General features: G+C 36.2%; 1 protein-coding gene across 1 annotated transcript; it reads right to left on the bottom strand.

Annotated features, from left to right (window-relative positions):
* Nucleotides 1-2,012: 2,012 nt before the first annotated feature.
* Nucleotides 2,013-17,897, bottom strand: LOC129264861 (ribosome biogenesis protein NOP53-like). The gene is made up of 13 exons (XM_064102091.1): nucleotides 17,730-17,897; nucleotides 15,689-15,759; nucleotides 15,047-15,128; nucleotides 14,416-14,630; nucleotides 13,984-14,057; nucleotides 13,439-13,534; nucleotides 12,586-12,690; nucleotides 11,063-11,230; nucleotides 7,868-8,043; nucleotides 7,212-7,278; nucleotides 5,289-5,365; nucleotides 4,795-4,859; nucleotides 2,013-4,420 (listed from the first exon to the last, which is right to left on the bottom strand). Exons 1-12 carry the CDS (start codon nucleotides 17,861-17,863, stop codon nucleotides 4,802-4,804), a joined length of 1,323 nt encoding a protein of 440 aa, XP_063958161.1. The 5' UTR covers nucleotides 17,864-17,897; the 3' UTR covers nucleotides 2,013-4,420; nucleotides 4,795-4,801.
* Nucleotides 17,898-24,549: the final 6,652 nt, after the last annotated feature.

Raw genomic sequence — 24,549 nt, 5'->3', positions numbered from 1 at the left:
GATTGATAAGGCCTGCATCTTGTTTCAAACAAAACATGAATTAACTGGTACAGAAGTTCGGCAATAAGCAAACACCCAAGTTAAACCCAACTGCTCTCTTGACTTTCTCTTCATCTGTTGGTAGATCCCTCCTATCAGTCGCACTCTCTTCTTTCCTCTGTTTCGCTACTCAATATTCATTTCTTCTCTCCTCTCCACTTCTCCCTCTCTCAGATCTCCAACTTTACTCTCCACAATTCTTTTCCTCCAATTCCTTCTCTCTAAACCTTCCCCTCAAGATCTTATGTCCCCAAACATAACAGCACAGAAACACTATATTTTTTCTATCATTTAAAAAGTTTATAATGCACATGAATTCTCCAACTGTAACATTCAATATACAGAATTCCGAAACATGAGTATTTTGACGAATGATATACTGTCAAATTAATGTATGATAGAATCTTCAGTGGCATGTGTAACAAGCAATACTGTAATGACTGCTGACTACATTCAAGGCCTGTTACCAAGACATTCTACAATCCTCCTCATGTAGTATATGTGTGGTGATAAGTTTCTAAAAAGTGTGCTTTGAAATATAGAATATATCTCAGCAATTGGGTACCCCACAAAAGTTGAAGAAAAAAAAGAAAAAAAATGAAATTTGAAGCTCTATAAAACTTGTCATGCAAAATAAGTTAAACTGAAATAACCTCTAAAATATGATATTGCAATATATTTACCAAAATCTTCACCCTAAAAACCAACAGTTGTTCCACTGGTTTATTTTCATTTGGTCCAATGTCAATTCGTTCAATTGCCAACTCGTCTACTATCATTTAATCTACCTATCAGTTTGTCCAATATGCACATGGTCTAATTGCCATTTCATCCACTCACCATTTTGTCTAATAACCAGTTGGTCCAATAGCCATTCAGTCCATATACCATTTGGTCTAATTAGACTAAGTGTTAATTGTGTTTAATTAATGTAAATAAAACGAATATTAGACCAACTGGTGATTAGACAAAATGATGATTGGACCAAATGGTTATTGGACCAAATGGTTGTTTGACAAAATGTCAAAGGACAGAATGGCATTAGACTAAATGAAGGTAGACCATGTGGCGAGTGGACGAGTTGGCAGTGGACGAATTGGCAATTTCCTGTTCCACTGACTATGCTGGCTACACTTAATTGATAAAGGAATCCTCAGAACAGAGTTATTATCTCAACATTCATATGCACCAAGGCATTAAGATATATGGGGATCATGCACTGTAGTAATGATGTTCTTGATATAGGATGAGTCTAAATAAACAAGGTACAGAAGAAATTAAGAAATAAATGATCCATCATTGTCTCTTATAGTTAGTGTTCATTAACAAACATAGACAATATGGACGTGACAATCACACAAATCAGAAGCGGATCTAGAGGGGGGGTTGGGGGGGTTGCAACCCCCCCAAAAAAAAATCCGGGGACCATTTTTTTAAATCTTATCTTTTTTTTTAAACTTGTAATTTTATTTTATTCTATTTCTATGTATTTATTTCATTAATTTTACAAATTTTCATGGGGGTTAATTTGGCAACGACCTCTATACCAAAAAGAGTGGTGTTTTAGATGCAAGAAAACGCCATTTTCACACACAGATTTTCAAAAATTTTCCCTACTGTGGGAGGGGGGACACCCCCCTCCCACACCCTCCCCCCTCGCTCGCTCCGCTCGCTTGGACTCGGTCGCTACGCTCCCTCGCATACCACCCCAACCCCCCCCTTTATAAAAAGCTGGATCCGCCCCTGCAAATAACAGGAAGGCGGGACTGAGGGAGCTGGAGGGCTTCAGCACCCGTAAAATAAAAGAAAAAATGTACAAAAACATGACTATTCTCATCTTATTGTAATTTTGTCCAAATTTGAAAAGCATTCTACTTTCCTGGATTAACAGATGCCAATTACATAAATATAAATCTACATTTACAACTAGATATAATCAATAAGCACAAAATAAATGAAATAAAACAAATAAATATTAACTAACTTCTGCCTTTAATACAAGATGAACTAAAGGAAAATTTACAGAACTTCAAACTTAACACGTATCATATCTGGGGATTTGTACATGTAGTTATCTGCTCGTATCATGATAATATACCATCATTTGCAAAAGTTTAAGACCACCTGAAAATTTGGGTGCATAGCACAAGTGTATAATTGCAAAATGCTGTAATAGTTTCATTCAAAAACTGGCCTATATATTATTTATTGATGTTGTTTTTGAGTTTGATATGAATGGTTAAAGGTAAATTAGTTTAAAGAATCTATCAAAAAGCTTAACTCATGTTTTTATTTCAAAATATTTTGAACTAAAAATACATTTGAAAACAAAAGGATTAGTCAGGATATTGGACAATATTTTAAAACTAATTTCACTCAAATAAAAAAAATTATCAAATACATAATTTAACACCAACAAATTACATGAGGCCAGTTTTTAATGAAACTGTTAGTTTATTACAATTGTTACATGTATTATACATGTTATACAAAAAAATTCAGGTGGGCTTAAATTTTTGCAAATGATGGTATACTGGATATTACATACTTCAGAGGGCAGTATTTCTGTAAAGTATAGTGTTCATTAACCTCAGAAAATGTGAAGACAGAATTAATTTAAACATGAAATGAATTGCAAAATCTTAAAACATTAATCTTTCATCTGCAAGCCTTGCTTTCATGGTGTGTCAGTCAAATTCAACATATGCCTAATATTACAATCAAAGTCATGATTTTATTTTGCAGTTTGTGATTCTCGCATTTCTCATGTAATAATAAATCAAGCAAAATCTCTTTTTTTTTCTTATAAAAGAGGTCTGTCTTTTATATTCTCTTAGGCCATAACAGCTTTAACACATACAAATCCAGATTCCAGATATACATGCATAAGATAGACTACTGGTGACCAACACTTTTGAGGGAATTAAAAAGGCTTTAATGGTAATATTTAGTTCTGAGATCTATAACAATAAGCATGATCATAAACAAATTTCTATGATCGGTTGCAATCAATAATAAAAATCAAACATATGATCAATTGCTCACCTTTGTGTTACCGGACCCTGAGTAAAAGTTAATTAAAGTTTTTGTTTCTAATGGTTGTTTTTATCATTTCAGCAGTGCTTGGGGACATCTGAAGATTTTGAATGAAAAAAAAAAACTCACGATTATTTCCATCCCCCCATAACTGGAGCAGGAGCAGGAATGGGTAATGTTCAACCATTTTAGTGTGATTTACAATGTATGATAGTTCACAGGTCAACAAACTTTCATCCAAGATATATGTAGTACAATGCAACATACTTTCAATCAGCACATACTCAAAACTGAGAGATGAGTAAAACACAGTGATGGGACAGACTTTAATTTATCATGTGGTTAAAATTTAATCACTCATCTACGTCAGATTCATTAAATGTGGAATATATTCTGAAAAAATAGTTTTACTAGAACCATTTCAGTAAAATTTATGAGAATTTCACTGAACTGCACAATCAAGGATATACTAATTCAAAAGTATTATAAATCATAATGCATAAAACAAATCTATTATTTGTTTTTTTTAACAAATATGTTTTAATAATATGATCTTCAATTGGAAACTTGGATTTGCTTGTCCACAAAGCAATACAAGTAAGCATAACAAAAACTTTTTACCTTTATGCTCTCACAAAAATAGAGAATCTCATATGATACAGACCTCCCAAAATTTGATCTTCAAAGTTCAGAATATTTTCCCTAAAATTTCTGAATATTAAACGTGACATGATTTGGTCAAAATATTGACCCAACATGCTAGGCTTCATATTTGTGGTTATACAAATCAACACATATATGGGTTATAGATATAGTAAAACAGTATTGTGTTACAAGGGAAATGGTGGCTGCATAGGTTGCAGATTCTATCAAATCAATCATCTAATATTTCAAAATTATTTCCAGGGTATTTCAGTCTGCAAAACTGATAAAATTTGCAAGTGCTGCATAACTAAATTAGTGAGTTTGTAATGTATTGCATCGTTGTCAAGAATAGGAGGTTCTATTTATCTTGGAAAATGGAGAAAACAAAAAAATTTGAGTCATTCTTCACATGATGCAGTACCATACAATGGCCAATGTTGTATGCCATGCATTGAGAATGGATGCTCTTGCTGGAATACTCCCCAAGGAGCAGATGGAGGACAAACATTATATGCAGAAAAATCAGAATCCAATGACCAAGGTAATGAAAGATCTGTAATGCGCTGAGACGTCCATTATGAAGCTAGATACATCTGGATAGTTATTGTAATTAGCCGTGCGATGGGACACTTAAAAGTTTATCCCGGCATAGATTTAGAAGTTCTCAGCAGCCGCAAGAAGATTGGTCGATTCCATAATCCTAGAAAGCAAATATACAAAACAATTTATAAAATTAATATCACTAATATGGTGGCTTATATTTTGGAATTCATAGTTTTCAAGATGTTTTACAAAAATTAATTTATTTTATTTTACCAAACAAAATTGTCTTACAAAAAACAATCAGTTTTATCAATGTTTTACAAAAATATTTTTTTCATTCCACATTTCACTTTCATTTTGCATGCGCCTTGGGTGTCCAAGGGATTGATATGTTACTTTACAAATGTTGTCATTATTATTATCATTATGGATTAAGAAGCAGCGATACATGAAAAGCAGTATTGATATTACATAAATATCCATTACAAAAACAACTGTGAAATTGCCTAGATAAATATATTAATAATTTACCTGATATTCACTTTATTTCCTTAAAGCTCTTCTTCTCATATTCTTTCATCTTGGGCTTTGTTCCTCTGTTAGAAAAAACGAAGAAGAAATATGTTAAAGTTTTAATGACCTAAGAGAATATCAACAGATTGTAGATTTCCTTCCCCATAAAAATACAATAATGTTAGTTTTTGTCAAGATTTATTACGCTATTTGGTGTCATTTTATTTCATTCATCAATATCATGGAAAACAAAATTATAAAAGAACAACTTTTATTCACAAAGAAAGGGTTTACTGGCTAATTCACTGATTAATGAAAAAATACAAACTTAAAATTCTATAGCATTTGTTATTTTCATCCAATTTTGAAAATAATCTATTGTCATGCTTTTCTTACTTTTCATACTCTTTTCATTCAACTCGAGTCATACCAACTGGAACTGGGTGAAATCTATGGATAAAGTGTTTCAATAAATAGTACATGATTCATTATTCAAAAAAATAATGTCTTACTTTTTCCATATCCTCGGTTCTATCATATTCCTCTTTTGAAAATTGTTGAATCGGTCTGCTATCATACTTCCATCAGGCTACAATGAAAAAAAAAGAACAAAAGGAATTACTTTGGAGAACTGACTATGAAATTACTCTGACCCCTCCCCTACCTCCGCTTTTCTCTATTCGGTGAATCCCCATCCATCAACCCAACCCTCCTCCTCCACTTTCATCTTCCATGCTCGCAACCCTTCCCTCATAACTATTGTGGGTTAACAATGGTTTGCCCCACCAATCCTTAGTATGCTCAGATCATCCAGTTTCACTAATCAGACACATCATTTAACGGAAGATAGATCAGTCAATATTAATCTTGAACTTTCTGTCCTCTTAACATGCCAAATAAATTTGTATTGAAAAATAATAGACTTTCTTTTCAATCTTAAGGAAAATATGGAAAAGCCATGCTTGGTATAAATGATTGGAAATTCATCCACATACAAAGTACATGAAGCATTGTGGTTTTGCAAAGCCTGTACTACAAACATTAAAGAGAAATTTAATTATTACAACTGCATCAATAATACATACAATTGTGCGAAAACGTGTCCGTGGCATCTTTCTTTAACAAGTGGAACGCCTCTGGCAGTCTCGCCTGCATTACGCGATTTAATATAGCAGCAGTGCTAACTTTGAAAACTACTATAAAATAATCATTCACAAAAACACCATTCATATAATGACATAATACCACGTTCATTGACCATAAATGACATTTGAACGGTGACTTTAAGACTTGTCAACTACACCCATGTCCACATTTCATTCACTCTATCTATAAACTTTCAAAGTTATGATGGCAATTCAACAATTACCCCAACATGGCCTAAGTTTATTGACCTTAACTGACCTTTGACCTTGGTTTTGTGACCTGAAACTCACAGGGGATGTTCAGTGATACTTGATTACTCTTATATCCCAAGTTTTATGAACTAGATCCATAAACTTTCAGAGTTAGGATGGTAATTCAACAAATACCCCCAACACGCCCAAAGTTCATTGACCTTTAATGACCTTTGACCAGGGTCATGTGACCTGAAACTCGTACAGGATGTTCAGTGATACTTGATTACTCTTATGTCCAAGTTTTACGAACTAGATCCATAAACTTTCAGAGTTAGGATGGTAATTTAACAAATACCCCCAACAAGGCCAAATTCATTGACCTTAAATGACCATTGACCATGGTCATGTGACCTGAAACTCGCACAGGATATTCAGTGGTACTTGATTAACCTAATGTCCAAGTTTAATGAACTAGATCCATAAATTTTCAAAGTTATGATGGTAATTCAACAAATACCCCCAACTTGGCCAAAGTCCATTGACCCTAAATGACCTTTGACCTTGGTCACGTGACCTGAAACTCAGGCAGGATGTCCACTAATACTTGATTAACCTTATGCCTAAGTTTCATGAACTAGGTCCATATACTTTCTAAGTTATGATGTCATTTCAAAAACTTAACCTTCGGTTAAGATTTTGAAAATAATTCTCCCAACATGGTCAAAGTTCATTGACCCTAAATGACCTTTGACCTTGGTCATGTGACCTGAAACTCAGGCAGGATGTTTAGTAATACTTGATTGTGTCCAAGTTTCATGAACTAGGTCCATATACTTTCTAAATTATGATGTCATTTCAAAAACTTAACCTTAGGTTAAGATTTGATGTTGACGCCGCCGCCGCCGTCGGAAAAGCGGCGCCTATAGTCTCGCTCTGCTATGCAGGCGAGACAAAAAACGACAGCTTTTGTTTTTCTTTTTAAAATATTCCAAGCTGAAATATGCAGTAATACCTGTCCACACAAACCACCTGCTCATAAGGTCTAGCTTGAGTGGTCTTAATATACATATTTCACTGGACTTTGCTTCTGTTTACCTTGAGTTGTCTCAGATTACCAACAAGATGCTCTGATAGCTTGACTGGTATAGGAGGCTCTTCATATCTGAGTGAAATCGGTCAAGATAAATGAACTCTGAAAAGCTTTTAACACTGGATTTTCATAACATCGCCAACTATCGCTAACCCCATACTAATTTTTTTTTCCTCTTCACACACGCTAAATTTTCTGCCTAACCCCGGCTAAGGAAATACTTGCTTATCTTAAACGTAATTTAGTAATCCGTGCCCAGTGGTAACCATTAATGAACATTTATATCTGATTGGACAACACCGCCGACTCTGTAGCCCCTAGGGCATACAATGATCACTGTCCTTGGCGTAGCCAGGTTTCTTTTTACACTACCGATCTTAACCCCGGACTATTACTCTTAGCACCGCCATTGCTTGGTTAACCCTGCTATTTGCAGGGACAAATATTCTCATACTATAAGTGGGGTAGCCCACTTTGCAAAAATGCAGTGTAAAAACAATTTGGGCTACGCTTAACCTCGTACTAAACTCGTACTGAAATTCATTGTTTCCTTGTGAATACCGGTAATCAACAATACCTGAACCTTTTTTTCTGCTTTTATAAAAACCAAATATATGTCAGGATGAACTTTCCCTTTAATGAAGTTTTTTTTAAAGGATACTTGTAGCGTCCAAGCCGTTTAGTTTTGCCTTCATTCTCCTTAGCCTTTTCTTTCTTCTCCTTTATTTTAGTTGCTATCTTCTCTTCTTTCTCCTTGATTTCTCTCTTTAATGATCGGAGACGGTAAACCTCATTCAGACGGATCTTATCAGCTTTCTCAGCATGAGCTTTCTTCATCTGATCAAGAGAAAAAAAAAAAACATGTTAACATAATAATGCAGGTGCATTAATTTCAGTTGTGGCAAAAATCTGAAAATGACACCTGACAGAATCTTGCAAAATCAAATTCTGAGAGTTTGTATGATTATGTGACTAGTGATTCTGTTACAGAATGAGAAGCCACTTAGTAATTAGCAAAATAAAGCATGGCATACTGTTGGTAGAAAAGGTCATTTCTATAAAAAAATAATAATAGACATGCCCACATGTGCTTATCTGAGTTGAGCTTTTTATATCCCATTTCAACTTGTCTAACGACAACAATTTTGTGACCTCTTCTTTTCTTTAAAAAAAAAGTTATTACATTATTATTGACTAAGAATTGACCATGACATAAACATAAGTTCTCGTCAACTCGAAATGACACGTTTGACACACTTGATGGTAGTAGTTGATATCAGTCATGTGCAGCACAATTGTTATTGTAAAATGCCTACTTAGCTTGTTGTACGCGAGCAAATGGGAGGCTGAATATCAAACATTTGTACCATTGCACACAAGACGTACCATCCAAAATGTACCGTTGCACGGCTTTAGGAGGTGACGTCACAATACGATTTAATTCATTGCGCTCAGTAAAATGAAGGTGCAATACGCGTATAAGCCTGCTGGCTAAATGCGCAATGCTGCCCAAGGTCATGTGCGCTTGTGGGATTTTGCTTTTCGCTTTCATTTTTTTTTTTGCTCCCTTTTCATAGATTACTGCAGGGAAACTCTTGTTTTTTCATATTTTCGCTAAATTCTGAGGCGTTGTACAACTCAAATAGCAAATATTCTTATTCGTGCAATGGTGCGAGATTTTGCATTCAGTGCAAGAAAGAGACGCTCTATTCATAGAGCATCTTTCTTTCACCTCATGCGAAATCTCGCACCATCGCACTCATGCCTATTCGCTATTTGTATATTAATGACTGCCAAGTATACACTTTCATGAGAAGTTTCACACCAATAATGTGTTTCTAAATAGACAGGTGCTCTCTCTCCCTCTCTCTCTAAGAGTTGAATCCAGTCATACGACCAATAGATATTATGCAATTGCAACATATATGTATACAAGGCTCCACATTAACTTTTTTTGGTGGTGGCCCGTTCGGGCCACCAAAACCTTCAAATATTTGTTTTTGGTGGCCCGATATTAAAGTTTGGTGGCCCCAAAAATATAAAGAAAAACATAAATTAAAAATGAATAAAACAAACTTCTGAAATATTAATTCTGCAGCCACTACCACTAAGTTACTTTCACTTTGTACATCTTGTATGTAAATCTTGTTTGCTGTTATTTTACTTTGCTAATTGATTTGTGGTAATATATAAATTGTTCTATCATTGTAAATATGAAATGATTGAAAGAGAATAAAAAAATTGTATTGTTCCCAGGTTGTGTGGACTTTTTTTAAATCTCCGTAAAGACACACACTCATAATAGTAAATTAAATAAATAGTGCATAGCAAACTCAGATAGATGTACAAAACAATGATTTTTCCCTTCTTCTTTTTTTAATCCTAAAACCTACATGTAGATTATGCAGGCCCCAAATCCAGTTTATTTTCTTTTTTTCCAGCATATTATAGCAGGAGAAAATCACAAATATATGCTGCAAAATTAGATCAATGCATAAAAGGGGGAAACAAACAAAAATAATTTTTAGAATAGTATATTAAAAAAGAAAACAAAAATAATAAAATAAATAAGTCAAATAAACCAAAAGAAAGGAAATGGAGAAAGAAAAAACAAAGAACAGGGGAAAAAAAGAAAAGAAAACATTTAGAGAAAACAAAACAAAAGGAAATGAAAGAAAAATGAATAAAACAAAATTAATAAAAATGGGGAAAATTATTATTATTATTACTATTATTTTTCAGTGGAAATATATTCTTTAATCAGGCATATTCAATGGAAAGGGGTATAAATGGTTTAACCATTATAAAAAAAATGAAAGAAAAAAAATAAGAAAACGGCAAAAGTTATATCTGGAAAAAACCGTGTGAGAAAAGTCCTTCCCTATATTTGCCAAAATGCTGGAAAAATTCACATTTCATATCAATGAAATGCCTTCCCAAAGTATTTACTTCCTCAAGAGTGGTTTAAGAAGTCATTTATAAACAAGAAAGAAATAAACTGTCTGTTTATTTTTGGCTAGAAAAGACACAGCTCGAAAGAAACCAAGTATGCATACGTGGGGCTGTGATGTACTCACCTATGTGTTTTATGTGTATTAATGCATTTGGAAATCGAGTCAAAAGAGAGGTCATAATTCTTCTTTTTAATGCTTGCAAATAAACAGGTTACACCAGATTTTAGTAATATGGACTGTAGAAGGGCATTTCATTGGTGTAAAATGTGCCTACGACGTAGATTTTCAAAGTTCTGTGGAAGATTTCTTAGCAGCAACATTTCGTATCGCAGCTCCCTAAGTCTGAATAGTCTGCTAGCGCACAGCTAGCTGCAGTGGTTTCATGCATGCAAAGCTCACGTACGCCAGACGGCCAGCACGGCCGGCTGGATAATAGTTACTGTATGCTATAGCGGTAGGCCTACATACTGTCATGACTATGTCTATGCAATCTTTGTGTGTGTGTAGATTAACAAAAAGGGCGCATGACGAATTGGCTTGCAATTTGAACTGTAGAAAGTTGATAAATGAGTGCAAAATCGGGATAAAAATTGCGCTACTTTGAAAATTATTGGTTGCCCGATTCGGGCCACCAAAACTTAACATTTTTTCAATAATGGTTGCCCGAGGTGAATTTCTGGTGGCCCCGGGCCACCGCTAATGTCGAGCCTTGTGTATATATATTTTCCTCACCTCATTGTTTCAATGAAATATTTTTGGTCTGGCATTGCCTGGATCAGGCAAATGAATTGAATAGCTCATACTTACATTATTTTACCTTTCCAACAACTGGAGTTTTAAGTGAATTACCTTTGGCCAAAAATAATAATAATAAAAAACAAAAAGGTGCTAGCTGGTATTACCTGTTGTTTTATTTGTCTTTCTTTGTTTCTTTGTCTTTTTGTCTTTCTCCTCTCTGCAACCACAGGAGCACCAGGAAGTACACCATCATCTTCATCATCCTCTTTATCTTCATCTTGATTGAGTTCATCATCAAACAGTCCAGCAGTCAGTTCGTTCATATTATTTCTCTGAAATAGCAAAGTGTGAACAAAAAGAAAAATTCATAGAATCTTCATAAGAAAATAGGACTTACCTTTCCTTACAAACTCTGAACTCTGCATAACTGGCTTAATACGTAATTGCAAAATGGAAAAAAATGTTTCACTACTTTCAATCCTGTTAGTTGAATCATGTCACTTGTTACCAACATGGGTGTTAGAAGAGACAATCAATATGTCCCAAATCAATCATGAGTCTTTTTATAATCAGTTGCAAATTTGCAATTGGTTGCTGAACTGCTTCTTGTAATACAGTGCGTATCAAAAACAAGTTTACACTTTGAAAAAGCCCTGGGAATTACAAATTATACAACATGTGGGTAATTTTTTTACATATAATCTTGGGTTTGGGTCTCATCTATCTAATGAAAGTAAAAGTTTTGACAGAATGTTACACTTGAGTGAGCACTGTCCATTTTTTTACAGCTCGCAGAAATGCTAGTTTTCACGCTGTGTAAAGGGGAAAGGGTGAAATCAAACTTACCCTGCGAAACATTTCTCATCCATTTCCCTTGCACTTTTAGTCAATTGAAATAAAACGGATACATTCAAGCATTTTGTAACAATTTTGCCCCTAAAGTGAAATTTCAACACTTAGTAAGCACAACCTTTACCCTTTTTTGTGCCAGCTGGATCTGAGGACATAACTGAATCTGAATCAAGTTTATATCAGACATCTCCAGCATTTTTCACTAAGTTTGTATAATTCAAAGTGGGTTTACATTTCATTTTTCATTTAATACTTGTTTCTCCACACTTTTCCCAAGCTTGACAACGATTAACAAAATTAAAATGAAGCCTAAGCCATTTCATGTAAATCACAGCTCAGTGTAAAGCAAATTTCGTCACGATGGCCTCGGTATGTGGGGGAGTGGGGTGGGGCCCAATGCACTGTGGAAACAACTTAAAACAGGTACAAGATATCATTAAATCAATTTTACTAGCTAAATTCCACGTGTTCTTCATGATTAAGGTCTACTTTTATTCGCATAACTATTTCAAAGTCCTGCGCAAATCATTTTTCGCTAACTTTTCAAAAGTAAGTGGTGCTCACTCAAGCGGAAATATTTTTGGACAGTTATATCGTCATTAGTTAACATAAGTTACATCTGTACCAATGTTAAAATGTGGAAAAATCTTCAGGATATTACAAATATATAATTTTACAGGATTTTTTCTTAGTGTTAACTTTTTTTTATACGCACTGTAGAGGGTATGAATTTGTTTTCTATTAGAGGTAATGTATTATTTGCATATTTCCAATTGAAATTTAGAATTGATCGCAAATACTCCTTAAAATTTGAAAGTTCTGTGAATAGAATTACCTCCATCTCGGCTCGGCTAACTTTAGCAAAGCGATGCCATCTGTTTACTTTCTCTTCCTTCTTCTCCCTATCTACTTCCACTTGGATTGCTTTCTGAATCAGTTCCTGCAGAAATAGAATTAAAAAGAAATAGTAGTAATGAAGAAATATTACAGATCAGCTAGTGTACCAATGAGAATTACACCGACAAGGTATAATGGGTACAAAGGGTGCTTGGACTCTTTCAATGTGGGAAACTACACATGTATATATACAAGAGCAAAATGATGTGTATATTGGTTTGAAAGTATGGTGATGAGAAAATTGCTATCTGATAAACCATTTTCATCTTAATATTACCAGTCACAATACTTGACTTATTAACACTCATCACCGGTCATAAGTAAATTAATGCAACAAATAAATGCCTGGTAACATGTGCATGCTTAATCAATTCTCTTATTTGATTTCGATCCAAATCATCAACTTAACATACCTTATATTCCTTACATGAATGGTATGATTTATTCAAGCTATGAAAACTAAAATAATGCACAAACATAACCTGAAGTCACAAAAAAGTTCAATCCACACAGAGGGTCAACTTAAAACCCCTTGTCTTAAGCACAGAAAAATGAGATTAATAATTGCACATTCTCCATGCTCCTTTCAATCTCTCTATGAAATATGTGCAATTTCCAACCACTGTTCTAAACATCTGCTGAGGAACTGACAATGTTAGAAATGTTGCAGAATATTATTCCCATAAATAGTGGGGTTTGTACAACCACATCCCAGTACTATATGAAAAATATTTTGGAAGCTTTGTTGCATCATATCGGAACTAGATTTTGGGAGGAAGGATAAAACTTACCTGATGATCTTCAAACGTTGGGTTATAAGATGCTCCCCCTGGTAAAACCTCTACAGCATTGAAACAAGAAGTCTTATTGTAGTAGGTTTTTGGTAACTGATGTAGAGAAAAAAAATGAATATATATATTTCATTTTCTACTTCTATTCTTATTTAATGTGTTGTTGGGTAGGGACTATTCTCATTATCTCCAATATGTGAAAGATTAAAATCTCATCTTTTCCAAACGTCTTTATACAATAATACTTCTTTTGTTAGAAAATGTATTGATAAGCTATGCATGTTATATTAAAATCACCGTCCATAGAGAAAGGTGACAATCTACTTTTCTAATTTGAGAGGTACAGTGTAAGTGATCCCGTTTATAAACAGCCATAACTTTATTTGTCTGATATTTTTCAAAACTCAGGTCCCCTTTTAATCAATGTAAAATATTGAATCGCAAGGTAAACTTTGCATTAGCTGATATGTGAATGTTTAGTACAAAAATGTTTACTTAACATGAAAATAGTTGGGAGGTCAACTAAAAATAATTTCAAAACCAACCTTTTTCCTTGTCTTCTTAGTGACCCTGAGAAAGTGTTCATTTGGTGTTGCCTCCGTCTTTGACTTAACAGGTGCTAGAATGAAATAGTCAGAACAAAGTGTTAACTCTGAAATCATTTAATCATCTTTATTATTGTCAATGATATCAAATACAATATAATAATAATAATATCAAAGTATAAAGCACTAATATCCACTTTGCAGAGCGCTCAATGCTCTAATTGTAATGATTACACTGACTGTAGCTGGCTATCTTTCAGGCACACAATCATTTCAAAGAATTCCTGCCAGGTATCATTTACTACATCTGGGTCTAGTGAAACACAAAGTTGATAAATTAATTGCTTAAGGAAATAGTCCAATGACTGGGATTTGAACCCCTAATCTCTGATAGATAGAGGAAGGTCGGACAATCAAGTGATAAGAACGTACCTGGATCTCCCCAGAGATCATACACTGCTCTACCACATTCTCTCCTCTTATTATCATCATCTTTAGCTTTCTGTGCTAGGTCACTGTCTTTCAAAGCAGCAGCAAGTTTCCTTCTCTTGACTGTTGATGATGGCCCCCATTTTCCCTCCGCTTCTAGTCTCTGCACCAACTTACTCTTTCGCTTCGGTCTCTCCAGTGACCTAGGCGTCTTTGATCTATAAACCAATCATCAATCAGAGAAATAACTAATCTTGGTATTCTGCCTCTATAACAGAGTTAATCATACAAAAGCTGAAAATTGATTGAAAATTTATAGTTTTAGCAAATAGAGTAGTTTTTGAAATCAGGGTTTTAAATCTGGTTCAGTCTCCAAATTTGTGGGTGGCCGGATTTAACTCACAGACATTGCTTTTACTCCCCTCCTTCCACTTTGATCTCTTCTGTCCCTGTGTAAGTGATAAATCAGGATTTTATGAATATGGGCCAAATTTTCATAAGATTAAAAAAATCATGGGGCAATACTCCCTGTGAGTAGTGAGAACCTTTTATTTTTGCTTTTCAATTTTATTTTGAAATTCCCCCCCCCCCTGGCAAATCCTAGATCCATCCCTCTCCTAATCGTAATACTTACATTCTAGCTACTGGTATTCTTGGATCTGGTGTCAGTTTCCGATCAATCTTAAGTGGCTTCTCCAATTTCTTTTTTGAATCATCTTAAAAATAAAGAGAAATACCATAACCAATCCATGAAATCATTGCAGACGTTTCCCAGTGACAACAGAGTAGAAAACCCCGAGTGGTCTTGTCTGTGTTGTGCAACTGCATATCAGCACAAGTCTAGATATTGTGGTAATTAACTTTTGCTTTGTCTAACATTTTTGTTGATATCCTTAATTCCTTATGTTAAAACTTGATCTAGTTTACATGATAACTAATGATACTCTGCTCTTACATGTACATAGAGCATATAATATCTCTATTAAGGACTAGGATATTGTTACACTGGCTTTAGCCTTGCACTTTTTGCAGCCTTTCACTTTTTGCAGCCTTTCACAGTGCACAAACAATTACAGGAATCCATTTCAGCCAGGTATCCATTTACCTCACCTCCATGTGGCAAATGTAGATGTCTTGCCAAAGGGCATTAGTGCTGCAGCAGGGATTGGAACACATATCTTGTGGTTCAAAGTCAGAAAACTTATCCACTCAACCACTACAATTATGAATGCAATTAAAGGTTAGCAGACGAAGAAAAAAAAATCAATGTTCTTACCTTCCTCTTTAGATGGATGTTTATCATCAACAAAGAACAAACTTTCATCAGGTTTTTCTGCTACTAGACCACTACAAAACAATCACACAAAAGATTAATTACAATCCAGCGTATATAACAACGGCGTCTGACATCTCGAAGTGCTTTAGAAATATGCATGTATTATCAAATTATAATAAATTGGTGGAATGACAGTCTTAGCACTGCTTAGTAGTAATCCCTTCATCACATTCATTGGGAAACAGGGGCCCGTTTCTCAACACCGTCATAAGTCTAACTTCTTGACTAAATCGGAGATAGTGAGCAACTTGTCCGCTGTTTCACGAAGCCCTCTTTGCCAAGATCGGGACAACAACCTGACTAAATATTTATGACACCTCCGAACCTGTCATAACTTCTTTCTTGATGACGTAGTGATATCAAGTGGGTAGACTATGACATGCAAAAGTGCCTTAAAATTTGAAAATTATAATCTTACGTAATCAATCATAGAGGTTGAAATTACATCACAAAACAAGTGGGATAATGCATTCAATGATAATTGTAATACAAAGAAACTATAAAAACAGTTGGTAAAACGCCACAAAGCCATTCACTTTGAAATAGCAAAATGATTTAATCGATAAAGATTCTACCACGTCAGGCCATCCATATCTTGACTCGTATGTGTCGTTTTCAGACCCCTATTAACATCTGGATAAATTCTATCTCTAATTTATGCATATAATTGTCAATTTATTCATCATAGTAACTTTCTTTTTTTTGTCAGAGAATTACAGAAATTGAAAGATGCACGCTGGACTGATGATGAAGAGAGAGGAGCAAGGAGGAGGAAGGAGTAGGAGGAGGGGCAGGTAGGAGGAGAATGAAAGAGGGAGAAGTTTACTTAATTGGCCGATAAATATCATGAATGTTACCTTAAATTTAGGTAAGATTTATGACATTTATTGGCCGATGCAAGTATTTTTTTTAATCTACAGTTAGCACTGCTCACGCCTCACGATATTGTCGCCCTCTATACGCGTCTTGTAGCTAGGCTACGATAAAAAACACGGCAAGATGGCGACAATAACAGACTGTGAGTAAACGCTCTTCTACTTTTAATATTTTCTATAATTTTATGTTTAATACTTTACAAAAATATGTCTCTTTACTTTCGTGCCAAAAGCTTACAAATAGTATTGTAGCCCATTTACATAAGTTTGGGCTCAAAACCCTAAAGAAATTGAGTATATTTGAGCAACATTTTTGTCTCCAAATTTCTTGGTGCATGTAGAGCAATGGCATCCTGTCCCTGGCTCCGTGGAGATTAAGCACGTCAGTGATATGACAATTTCCAGGAGCCTCCATCCCGGGGGGCCACTTACATTGACGAGTGGATACCATGCGCGTGTTTAGGGTGCTTTTCAAGACCCTATGGTCCGGCACAATAGATGTGCCCCCCCCCTCCATCCTGGCTACTCAATCTCCGTAATTGCCGTCTATGTCCCGCAGGCGGCGCAGGGCCAGGGGTAAATAAAAAAAACTGTCCCCATATTGGCCATATAACACAAACAAGGATAATCTCAGTTTATCAAGACATGATTTGTCCTGGTTTATGAAGATATCCTTGTTTTCTGGGACAATCTCAATTTTCGGACCAGCGGGAGCGCCTCTTAACAATTTTTTTTTTTAACATTTCGAAAAAATTTTATTTTATTTTTAATTATTTTAAATCCTATTTTTCATCAAAAAAAGTTCTGGTTGCTTGCTCAAAAACTTTAAAACAATCAACAAGCATTGAAATTTCATGGCAATATGTTTACAAATTACAACAAAGTTTATGGTACCATCAGCAAGCAAGAAAATTATTCTCCGGGGATTGTTTACAATTAAATGTCTGATGTGGCAACACGTACAGTTGCAATCTGAATCTGCACAATAACAGTCAACAACACAAGTCCACGTAACAAAATTCTAAGCATGTGGGACTGTCGCAATGAACTTCTACATTAATTTACAAATACAATGACAAGGTTTTCGGTGTTTGCCCATATTTTACCCAGTTCGAAGCTGCATTCGTTCATCATCCATAAATTCCTCAACATCTTGTATATTTGAGTGCTTCCTCCATGCCTTCTTTCTGTTTTTGGCGACCCTTTTTCTTTTCGTCGACTGGGCCATTTTTTTCTCCATGTGCGTTGTCGTAAAATTGTCGGTAGGCACTTATGATCCAAGTTAAGTTTGAAAGGAGACTCGTAAAATGACGTCAGTCTCGCCGATGAATATTCATTAGATCGTGGTCGTGCGTGTTCAATACACACTGCGTGCAGGCATGCAGATAGTTATATGCGAGGAACTTTGGCTCCAGAGACAAGTTGTCAAATAACGTGTGTGTGTGTGCGTGTGTGTACCATCGGCTGGTAGTATGCCATGCTGTCTAAGACTTCAAACGCGTCGGAGAGAGTGCATGGCAATTCGGTGAAACGAAGTTTCCGATACAAAGAGATAATAAAATAACACTATGTACAGCTAGTACGCCCGGGGGTGCCACTTCCATTGACGAGTGGATACCATGCGCGACCAAAAAAACACGTAAAAAGGATGTCTTTTTCAAGAGAGGGCACGTTACGTACGTAACGTGATAAGGGTGTCAAAAACACAAAAATATTGAAAAAAGGGTATCTATTTCCAGTACGTTGAGAGGCAAATGTCAGATCAGGGGAGGCAGGAGTACAATCAGGTTTTTTTTAAGGGAAGAATAGTGTAGAATAAAAGGTATTATATATACCCAAATGATCTAGGTGAGGGAAGTGAACAATGATGTTTTTTAAAAAAAGAAGGAATATACCTTACCTGAATATTATGGTGAAGCCAATTTAAAAGGAGGTGAGACAAGTTTCAATGGAGGTTTTAAAAAAGAATAAACTGTATTATATGGTGAAGCCAATTTAAAAGGAGGTGAGGCAAGTTTTAATGGAGGTTTTTAAAAAAGAATAAACTGTATTATGGTGAAGCCAATTTAAAAGGAGGTGAGGCAAGTTTCAATGGAGGTTTTTAAAAAGAATAAACTGTATTATGGTGAAGCCAATTTAAAAGGAGGTGAGGCAAGTTTCAATGGAGGTTTTTAAAAAGAATAAACTGTATTATGGTGAAGCCAGTTTAAAAGGAGGTGAGGCAAGTTTCAATGGAGGTTTTTAAAAAGAATAAACTGTACTATACAAATTATGAAGCCAATTTAAAAGGAGGTGAGACAAGTTTCAATGAACGCCAGTATGTTATTGTGTTTGATGTGTTTTGTGTTCAGTCGCCCTCTGCGAGGGATGACGTCTTATCGGCCCTTACGATGGCCGCGCACGATAAATGAGGTTTGCCCTAAAGTTGGTGTAATAAAATTGTTATTACTGTAACTGGTTTCCCATCTCCTTTCTTACTTAATGTCGTGGTGACAGCTGGGATTTGAACCTTGCCTGCTCCGCACACCGATGGGATTCATGCTATCCCGAGCAACCAGTTGGTCGGCAAAAATGTGTCGTGATAGGTGTAACGATTTTTTACTACCTCAGTGCCGTAGTCCCACACACAGTCCTTTGTATGGCTGTTCCCTCACCGAGGTCAAGACCTCGCCCCCAGGCCCGAGAGCGAGGCCGCCCCAGACCCAGTCAAGTTGGTTCTTGTACTTCTCTGTCAGACTTTTCTAACTTTTCTAGTCATGCAATTAGTAAATCAAGTAATTACACAATTAGTAAATCAAGAAATTACACAGTAAATCAAGAAATCAGACACATTCCCAGGACCAAAATCCAATTGAAACCAGTTGGATTTCCAACTGGTTTCAATTGGTTTCAACTGGTTTTAACTGGTTTCAATTGGTTTTAACTGGAATTTAACAATTTCCAGTTGAAACCAATTGAAACCAGTTGGGCATGCTGGAAATCCTAACTGGAACCAGTTGGGTTACTGGAAATGACTTCCAATTGGAAATGATTTCTAACTGGAACCAGTTGAGTAACTGGAAATCCCAACTGGAACCAGTTGGGCAACTGGAAATCCCAACTGGAACCAGTTGGGCAACTGGAAATCCTAACTGGAACCAGTTGGGTAACTGGAAATGACTTCTAACTGGAACCAGTTGGGCAACTGGAAATCCCAACTGGAACCAGTTGGGCAACTGGAAATCCTAACTGGAACCAGTTGGGTAACTGGAAATCCTAACTTGAACCATGCAGTTGTGTAACTAAATCCTAACTGGTACCAATTGGTTGAATTGGGTAACTGGAGATGACTTCTAACTGGAAAGATGGGTAACTGGAAATGAATTCTAATTGGAACCAGTTGGGTAACTGGAAATAAAACTGGAACCAGTTGGGTAACTGGAAATGATTTCCAATTGGTTTCCAATTGGAAATTTTCCAGTTACCCAACTGGATCCAATTGAAACCAGTTAATTTGCATATTATCTGCCAGTGTGCACAGATTAATGTTTTATGAGATTCATCATCATTAACAATGTATCTATTTAATTCTTTTCAATTTTAAGTACCACACTTTTTAAAGATAAGTATTTAGAATACTTAGCAGTGAAAACCATGTTCATAAATGTTATAGATTATAATTAAAACAGATTAAAGGATAATTAGTACACCACTAACTGTTACCAAATTACATCAAATAAAAATACATATATTTGAAGATCTTCCATATAAATATATACATATAAAAGTCTGTATTTTATCAATGCCCTTTACATTGGTATTAATAGACATATAACACTGCTTCTATGTTGGCATGAGCAATAGTTAGTGCAAATGCTAATTAATTTGTAACTAATTAAGTTCATTCCAACTCCGGGAAGTTCCAAATGGATCCAGTTGGAAACCAATTGGTTTCAACTGGTTCCAGTTGAAACCAGTTGCCTCCAATTGGTTTCAACTGGAACCAATTGAAACCAGTTGCCTCCAATTGGTTTTAATAGGGAAATTGGAACAACTGGAACCAATTGACACCAATTGCCAACTGGTTCCAGTTGCCCAATTGGTTTTAACTGGAACCAATTGGCAACTGGTTTTCAATTGGAACCAATTGGTTTTAACTGGAACCAATTGGCAACTGGTTTTCAATTGGAACCAGTTGTTCCAATTTCCCTATTGAAACCAGTTGGCCAACTGGTTTCAATTGGTTTTGCCCTAATTGGTTTTAACTGGATTTTGGTCCTGGGTTAGTACACGTACAATTAGTAGATTTAATTGTGTGGAAGATGTTGAACCTGTCGGTGACAGGTCCGGTCATAATGGCCGTGATTGTGGTAATGAGAATAAACCAGACGGTGATTATGAAGTGCAGAATGAACTAGAAGATGATTATATGGTGATGAGAATGAACCAGAATCGGAAGTTGATTATGAGGTTGAGAATGAATCAGAAGATGATTATGAGAATGATCCAGAAGATGATTATCATGAGTATGGTGATGAGAATGAACAAGAACAAGATGGATATGAGAAGAATGATTATGAGGTTGATAATGAACCAGAAGATGATTATGAGAATGACCAAGAAGATGGTTATGTTGATGAGAATGAACCAGAAGATTATGACAGTTTTCATTGTGGTCAAGTTAGCTATAAGTTGGATGATTCCAGACGAAAGTCATGCCTAGATCTACATTGCCAATCATATCCTCAGAATCAGATTAGAGTTTTACACGTACACTTAACTAGCCATAAGCTTACCGATCATCGAGCCGTGTCCGATGATCATGAGTCGAGAGACAATGATATCGGTATTAGGTCTAGTAAAGAGATGTATGATAGATCTGCCTATTATGACACTAATTATGACCACAAGTGTGATGCCCGGTGTGTTGTACCTTGCTGTCGGTATACGTCGAGTCCTGAACATATCCAGGCTACCGATAGTTATAGCATGGCACCTACATCGATTCAGACTAGTCCTAGGCCCGCCTTAGTTCACCATAGGCCTAACGTTAACCAAGTTGTGTGCCCACTTTGTCTTAATGCTAGTCGGCATTGTTACCGCCACCATATTGGTGACTGTCCATTCTTGCCCGACCATGAAAGGCGCATGATTACTCGAGCTCGCAAGGCCGCTAGCATTCTCGGCTACACCGATTTCCATACTTGTAGTGATACCTGCGATGAGTTGATTGTCGATCATGACCCTGGTTATGATCATGTTCCAGGCTGTATTCCTGCTGAAGATGTTGACTGTTCATCGTATGCCGTGGATCGTTCCTCTGTAGATCCTAATTTACATCTTGGTTGCTTTGATGACTCGAAGTCAGAGTCAGCCTTTCAGGGAGACCCTCACTGGTGCAATGGACTTTCATCAGAGTCAGATGAGGTCCAAGTTCCTCACATTATGCCACATAGGTCTGTGGCTAGTTCAATCGTTGTGCCTAATCAGGCCCCCGTGACTCCCTTTGTGGAACTTTTCCATGGTGATCAGTGTGTCCGTGTCAGCATTGTCAGTGGGTCTACGGAGAATTTGATTTTACATTCTACGGTTCAAGATCTTGGGGCTGTGATAATTACCGCCACTTCCCGATCAGTTCAACCTACTGACAATTCCTCCCCTCTTACGATTGTAGGTGAGACCTGTCTCACATTCACAAGGGACAACAGACAGTTTCTCTTCAAAGGATTAGTGGTAGAGTCTTTGGATGTTGCTGTTCAGGCTGGAATTCCATTCATGGAATTGCATGACGTGTTTATCCGCCCGGCTAAGCACGCAGTATCATTCGGTGATGGACCATCGTATCCGTACGGTCCTTCGGCCATCCCTCTATCCGATGCGCTTGCTGCCGGCTTACCTGACTCTACGTCCGATGGCGTTGACCATTCTTATCGTGTTTCAACTCCGGAATCCTGTAATTGTGAACGAGCCCATCCTGCTGTTGCAGACCGGTCATCTACAAGTGAAATCCTTGGAGACATCGAACCCGTTGTTGAGTCAGACAGACATCCTATAGCCGCGGAGCCCATCAGTGAACTTAAAACACCTCAACAGCCATCGGCTCCTGATCATGCATCTTTATACCATAGTAACTGTGCAGTCCATGACTCATCTGATATTGTTGCTGTATCTCAACCTGATCGTAGTCAGTCATTTGACCTTACATTGTGTGATAACAGTTGGTGCCACCTGAATGCCCTTCCTCTTTCGACTCCTGTGGTCAAGGGTTCTCGTGTTCCTCCCATGCACAATGTCACCGTCGCCGAGCATCATCATATGGCTCCTCAACCTTGTACCCTATGGATTGATGACCCTCCTGGTCGGCCCCCGGATTCTCCTGGTGATGTCCCTGATGATGCTTCAGGTCCTACCAGTGATCCCTGGTGCTTCGAGATGTTGGATCCTCAGTTCAGGTGGTCAGACACCATTGTGTCCTTCACGTCTGCCCTCATGATGGCTTCACAGAGTCGGCCATGTCACCCTGTTGGAGAACATATTGGACTCCCCCCAGGACGTCCTCCGGATATTGACTTTAAATTGTGCAGGACCCATTGCTAGATTGCCGACTGAGATATGACCTTGTTGGAAATGTTGGACATGGACTTTGCTTCAACGTTTCTTCACATTCTTTCTGTGACACGAATACATGAGCTTTAACAGAGGACTCAATCCTGATGTTTTATGTTATGTTTTTAGCATTATACTGATATGGACAGTATAGACTGCAATTCTTCTGTTTTCTTCTTCCCCTGTCCCACTCTTTTTTTTTTTTTTTTTTTTTGTGGCCATCTTTGTGTGATGTGATTTTTATATGTATTTGATCTTTACACTGTTGTTTTAGTTGTATGTTTTTAGTCTTTGCTTATACCTATATACATGTAATGTACTAATGGACCATGTATATCATTGTTTTGATTATTGTTCAATAAATTGTATCCTTGTGCACCATGCATTTATTAAGGTGTTAGATTGTTGTTTTATTTCACATAGCTATGGATAAAGTTATTGGTTATTTTGCTCATTTCCATCTCAGTGATGAGTTGGTAGCCCGAAATTTATAATTACTTTTCATCTTTCATTTACATGTTTTAATGTCATACTGGTTTTTATTTAATGTTGGGATATTAGTATGAGGGTGTAATATAGTGGGAGCCTTAATGCCCCTTTTTCTATCAGCTATTTTATGTTAGTAATTTATCGACGATTCATCAGTACATCTTTCACTCTCCATAGTTATTGTAGTCCAGTAATCTGCTATTCATTTTTTTTTTTTCGTGGCACTTAGGTTTACCTTTAGACATTGTATGTTCCATAACTGTACTATGGAGGCTGGCTGGTTTCCCATTGTATTTTTACCTATCCTTTTTACTAATGGAAAAATTTGTACATGTTCGTGTTTTATACTTGACCATTTTTCTTTCAGTTTTATTTGATTTTACTGGCCCTCTGTTTATCTATTTGTTTGGATTATGAATAGTGTTTGTTATTATGTGTCAAGGCTACCTCTTGTTTGGCAGGTTTTGTGAGCCTCCATATTCTTGCACGTCCTCAAATTTAGGAAATCACAGTATTAGATTGTTTATGTGCTAACTATGCTAGGATTATTTGTCTTTTGTATGCCAGACAGTGTTTTTACTCTTTTGCATTATATTTTACATTTAACAATTGTATAATGCATGTGACATTTTTTAGTATTGGTATTTAATGTATTTATTGTTGCGTAGGCTTATAGCATTTGATGTGTTTGCAATAATTGTGCTTATATATGTATTTTGTATAGCAATGCCTTTATCGCTTTCATATTATCTATGGTGTTCACAATGATTGTGTGTATGGATGTCTTTGGTATAGCAATGCCAGTTTTGTATTCATCCTTTGTCATGTCATACTAAATCATGCTACATATGT

The sequence above is a fragment of the Lytechinus pictus genome, chromosome 7 (assembly GCF_037042905.1).
Source record: "Lytechinus pictus isolate F3 Inbred chromosome 7, Lp3.0, whole genome shotgun sequence".
Lineage (NCBI taxonomy): Eukaryota > Metazoa > Echinodermata > Echinoidea > Temnopleuroida > Toxopneustidae > Lytechinus > Lytechinus pictus.
This window is presented reverse-complemented; position numbering and strand designations above follow the sequence as displayed.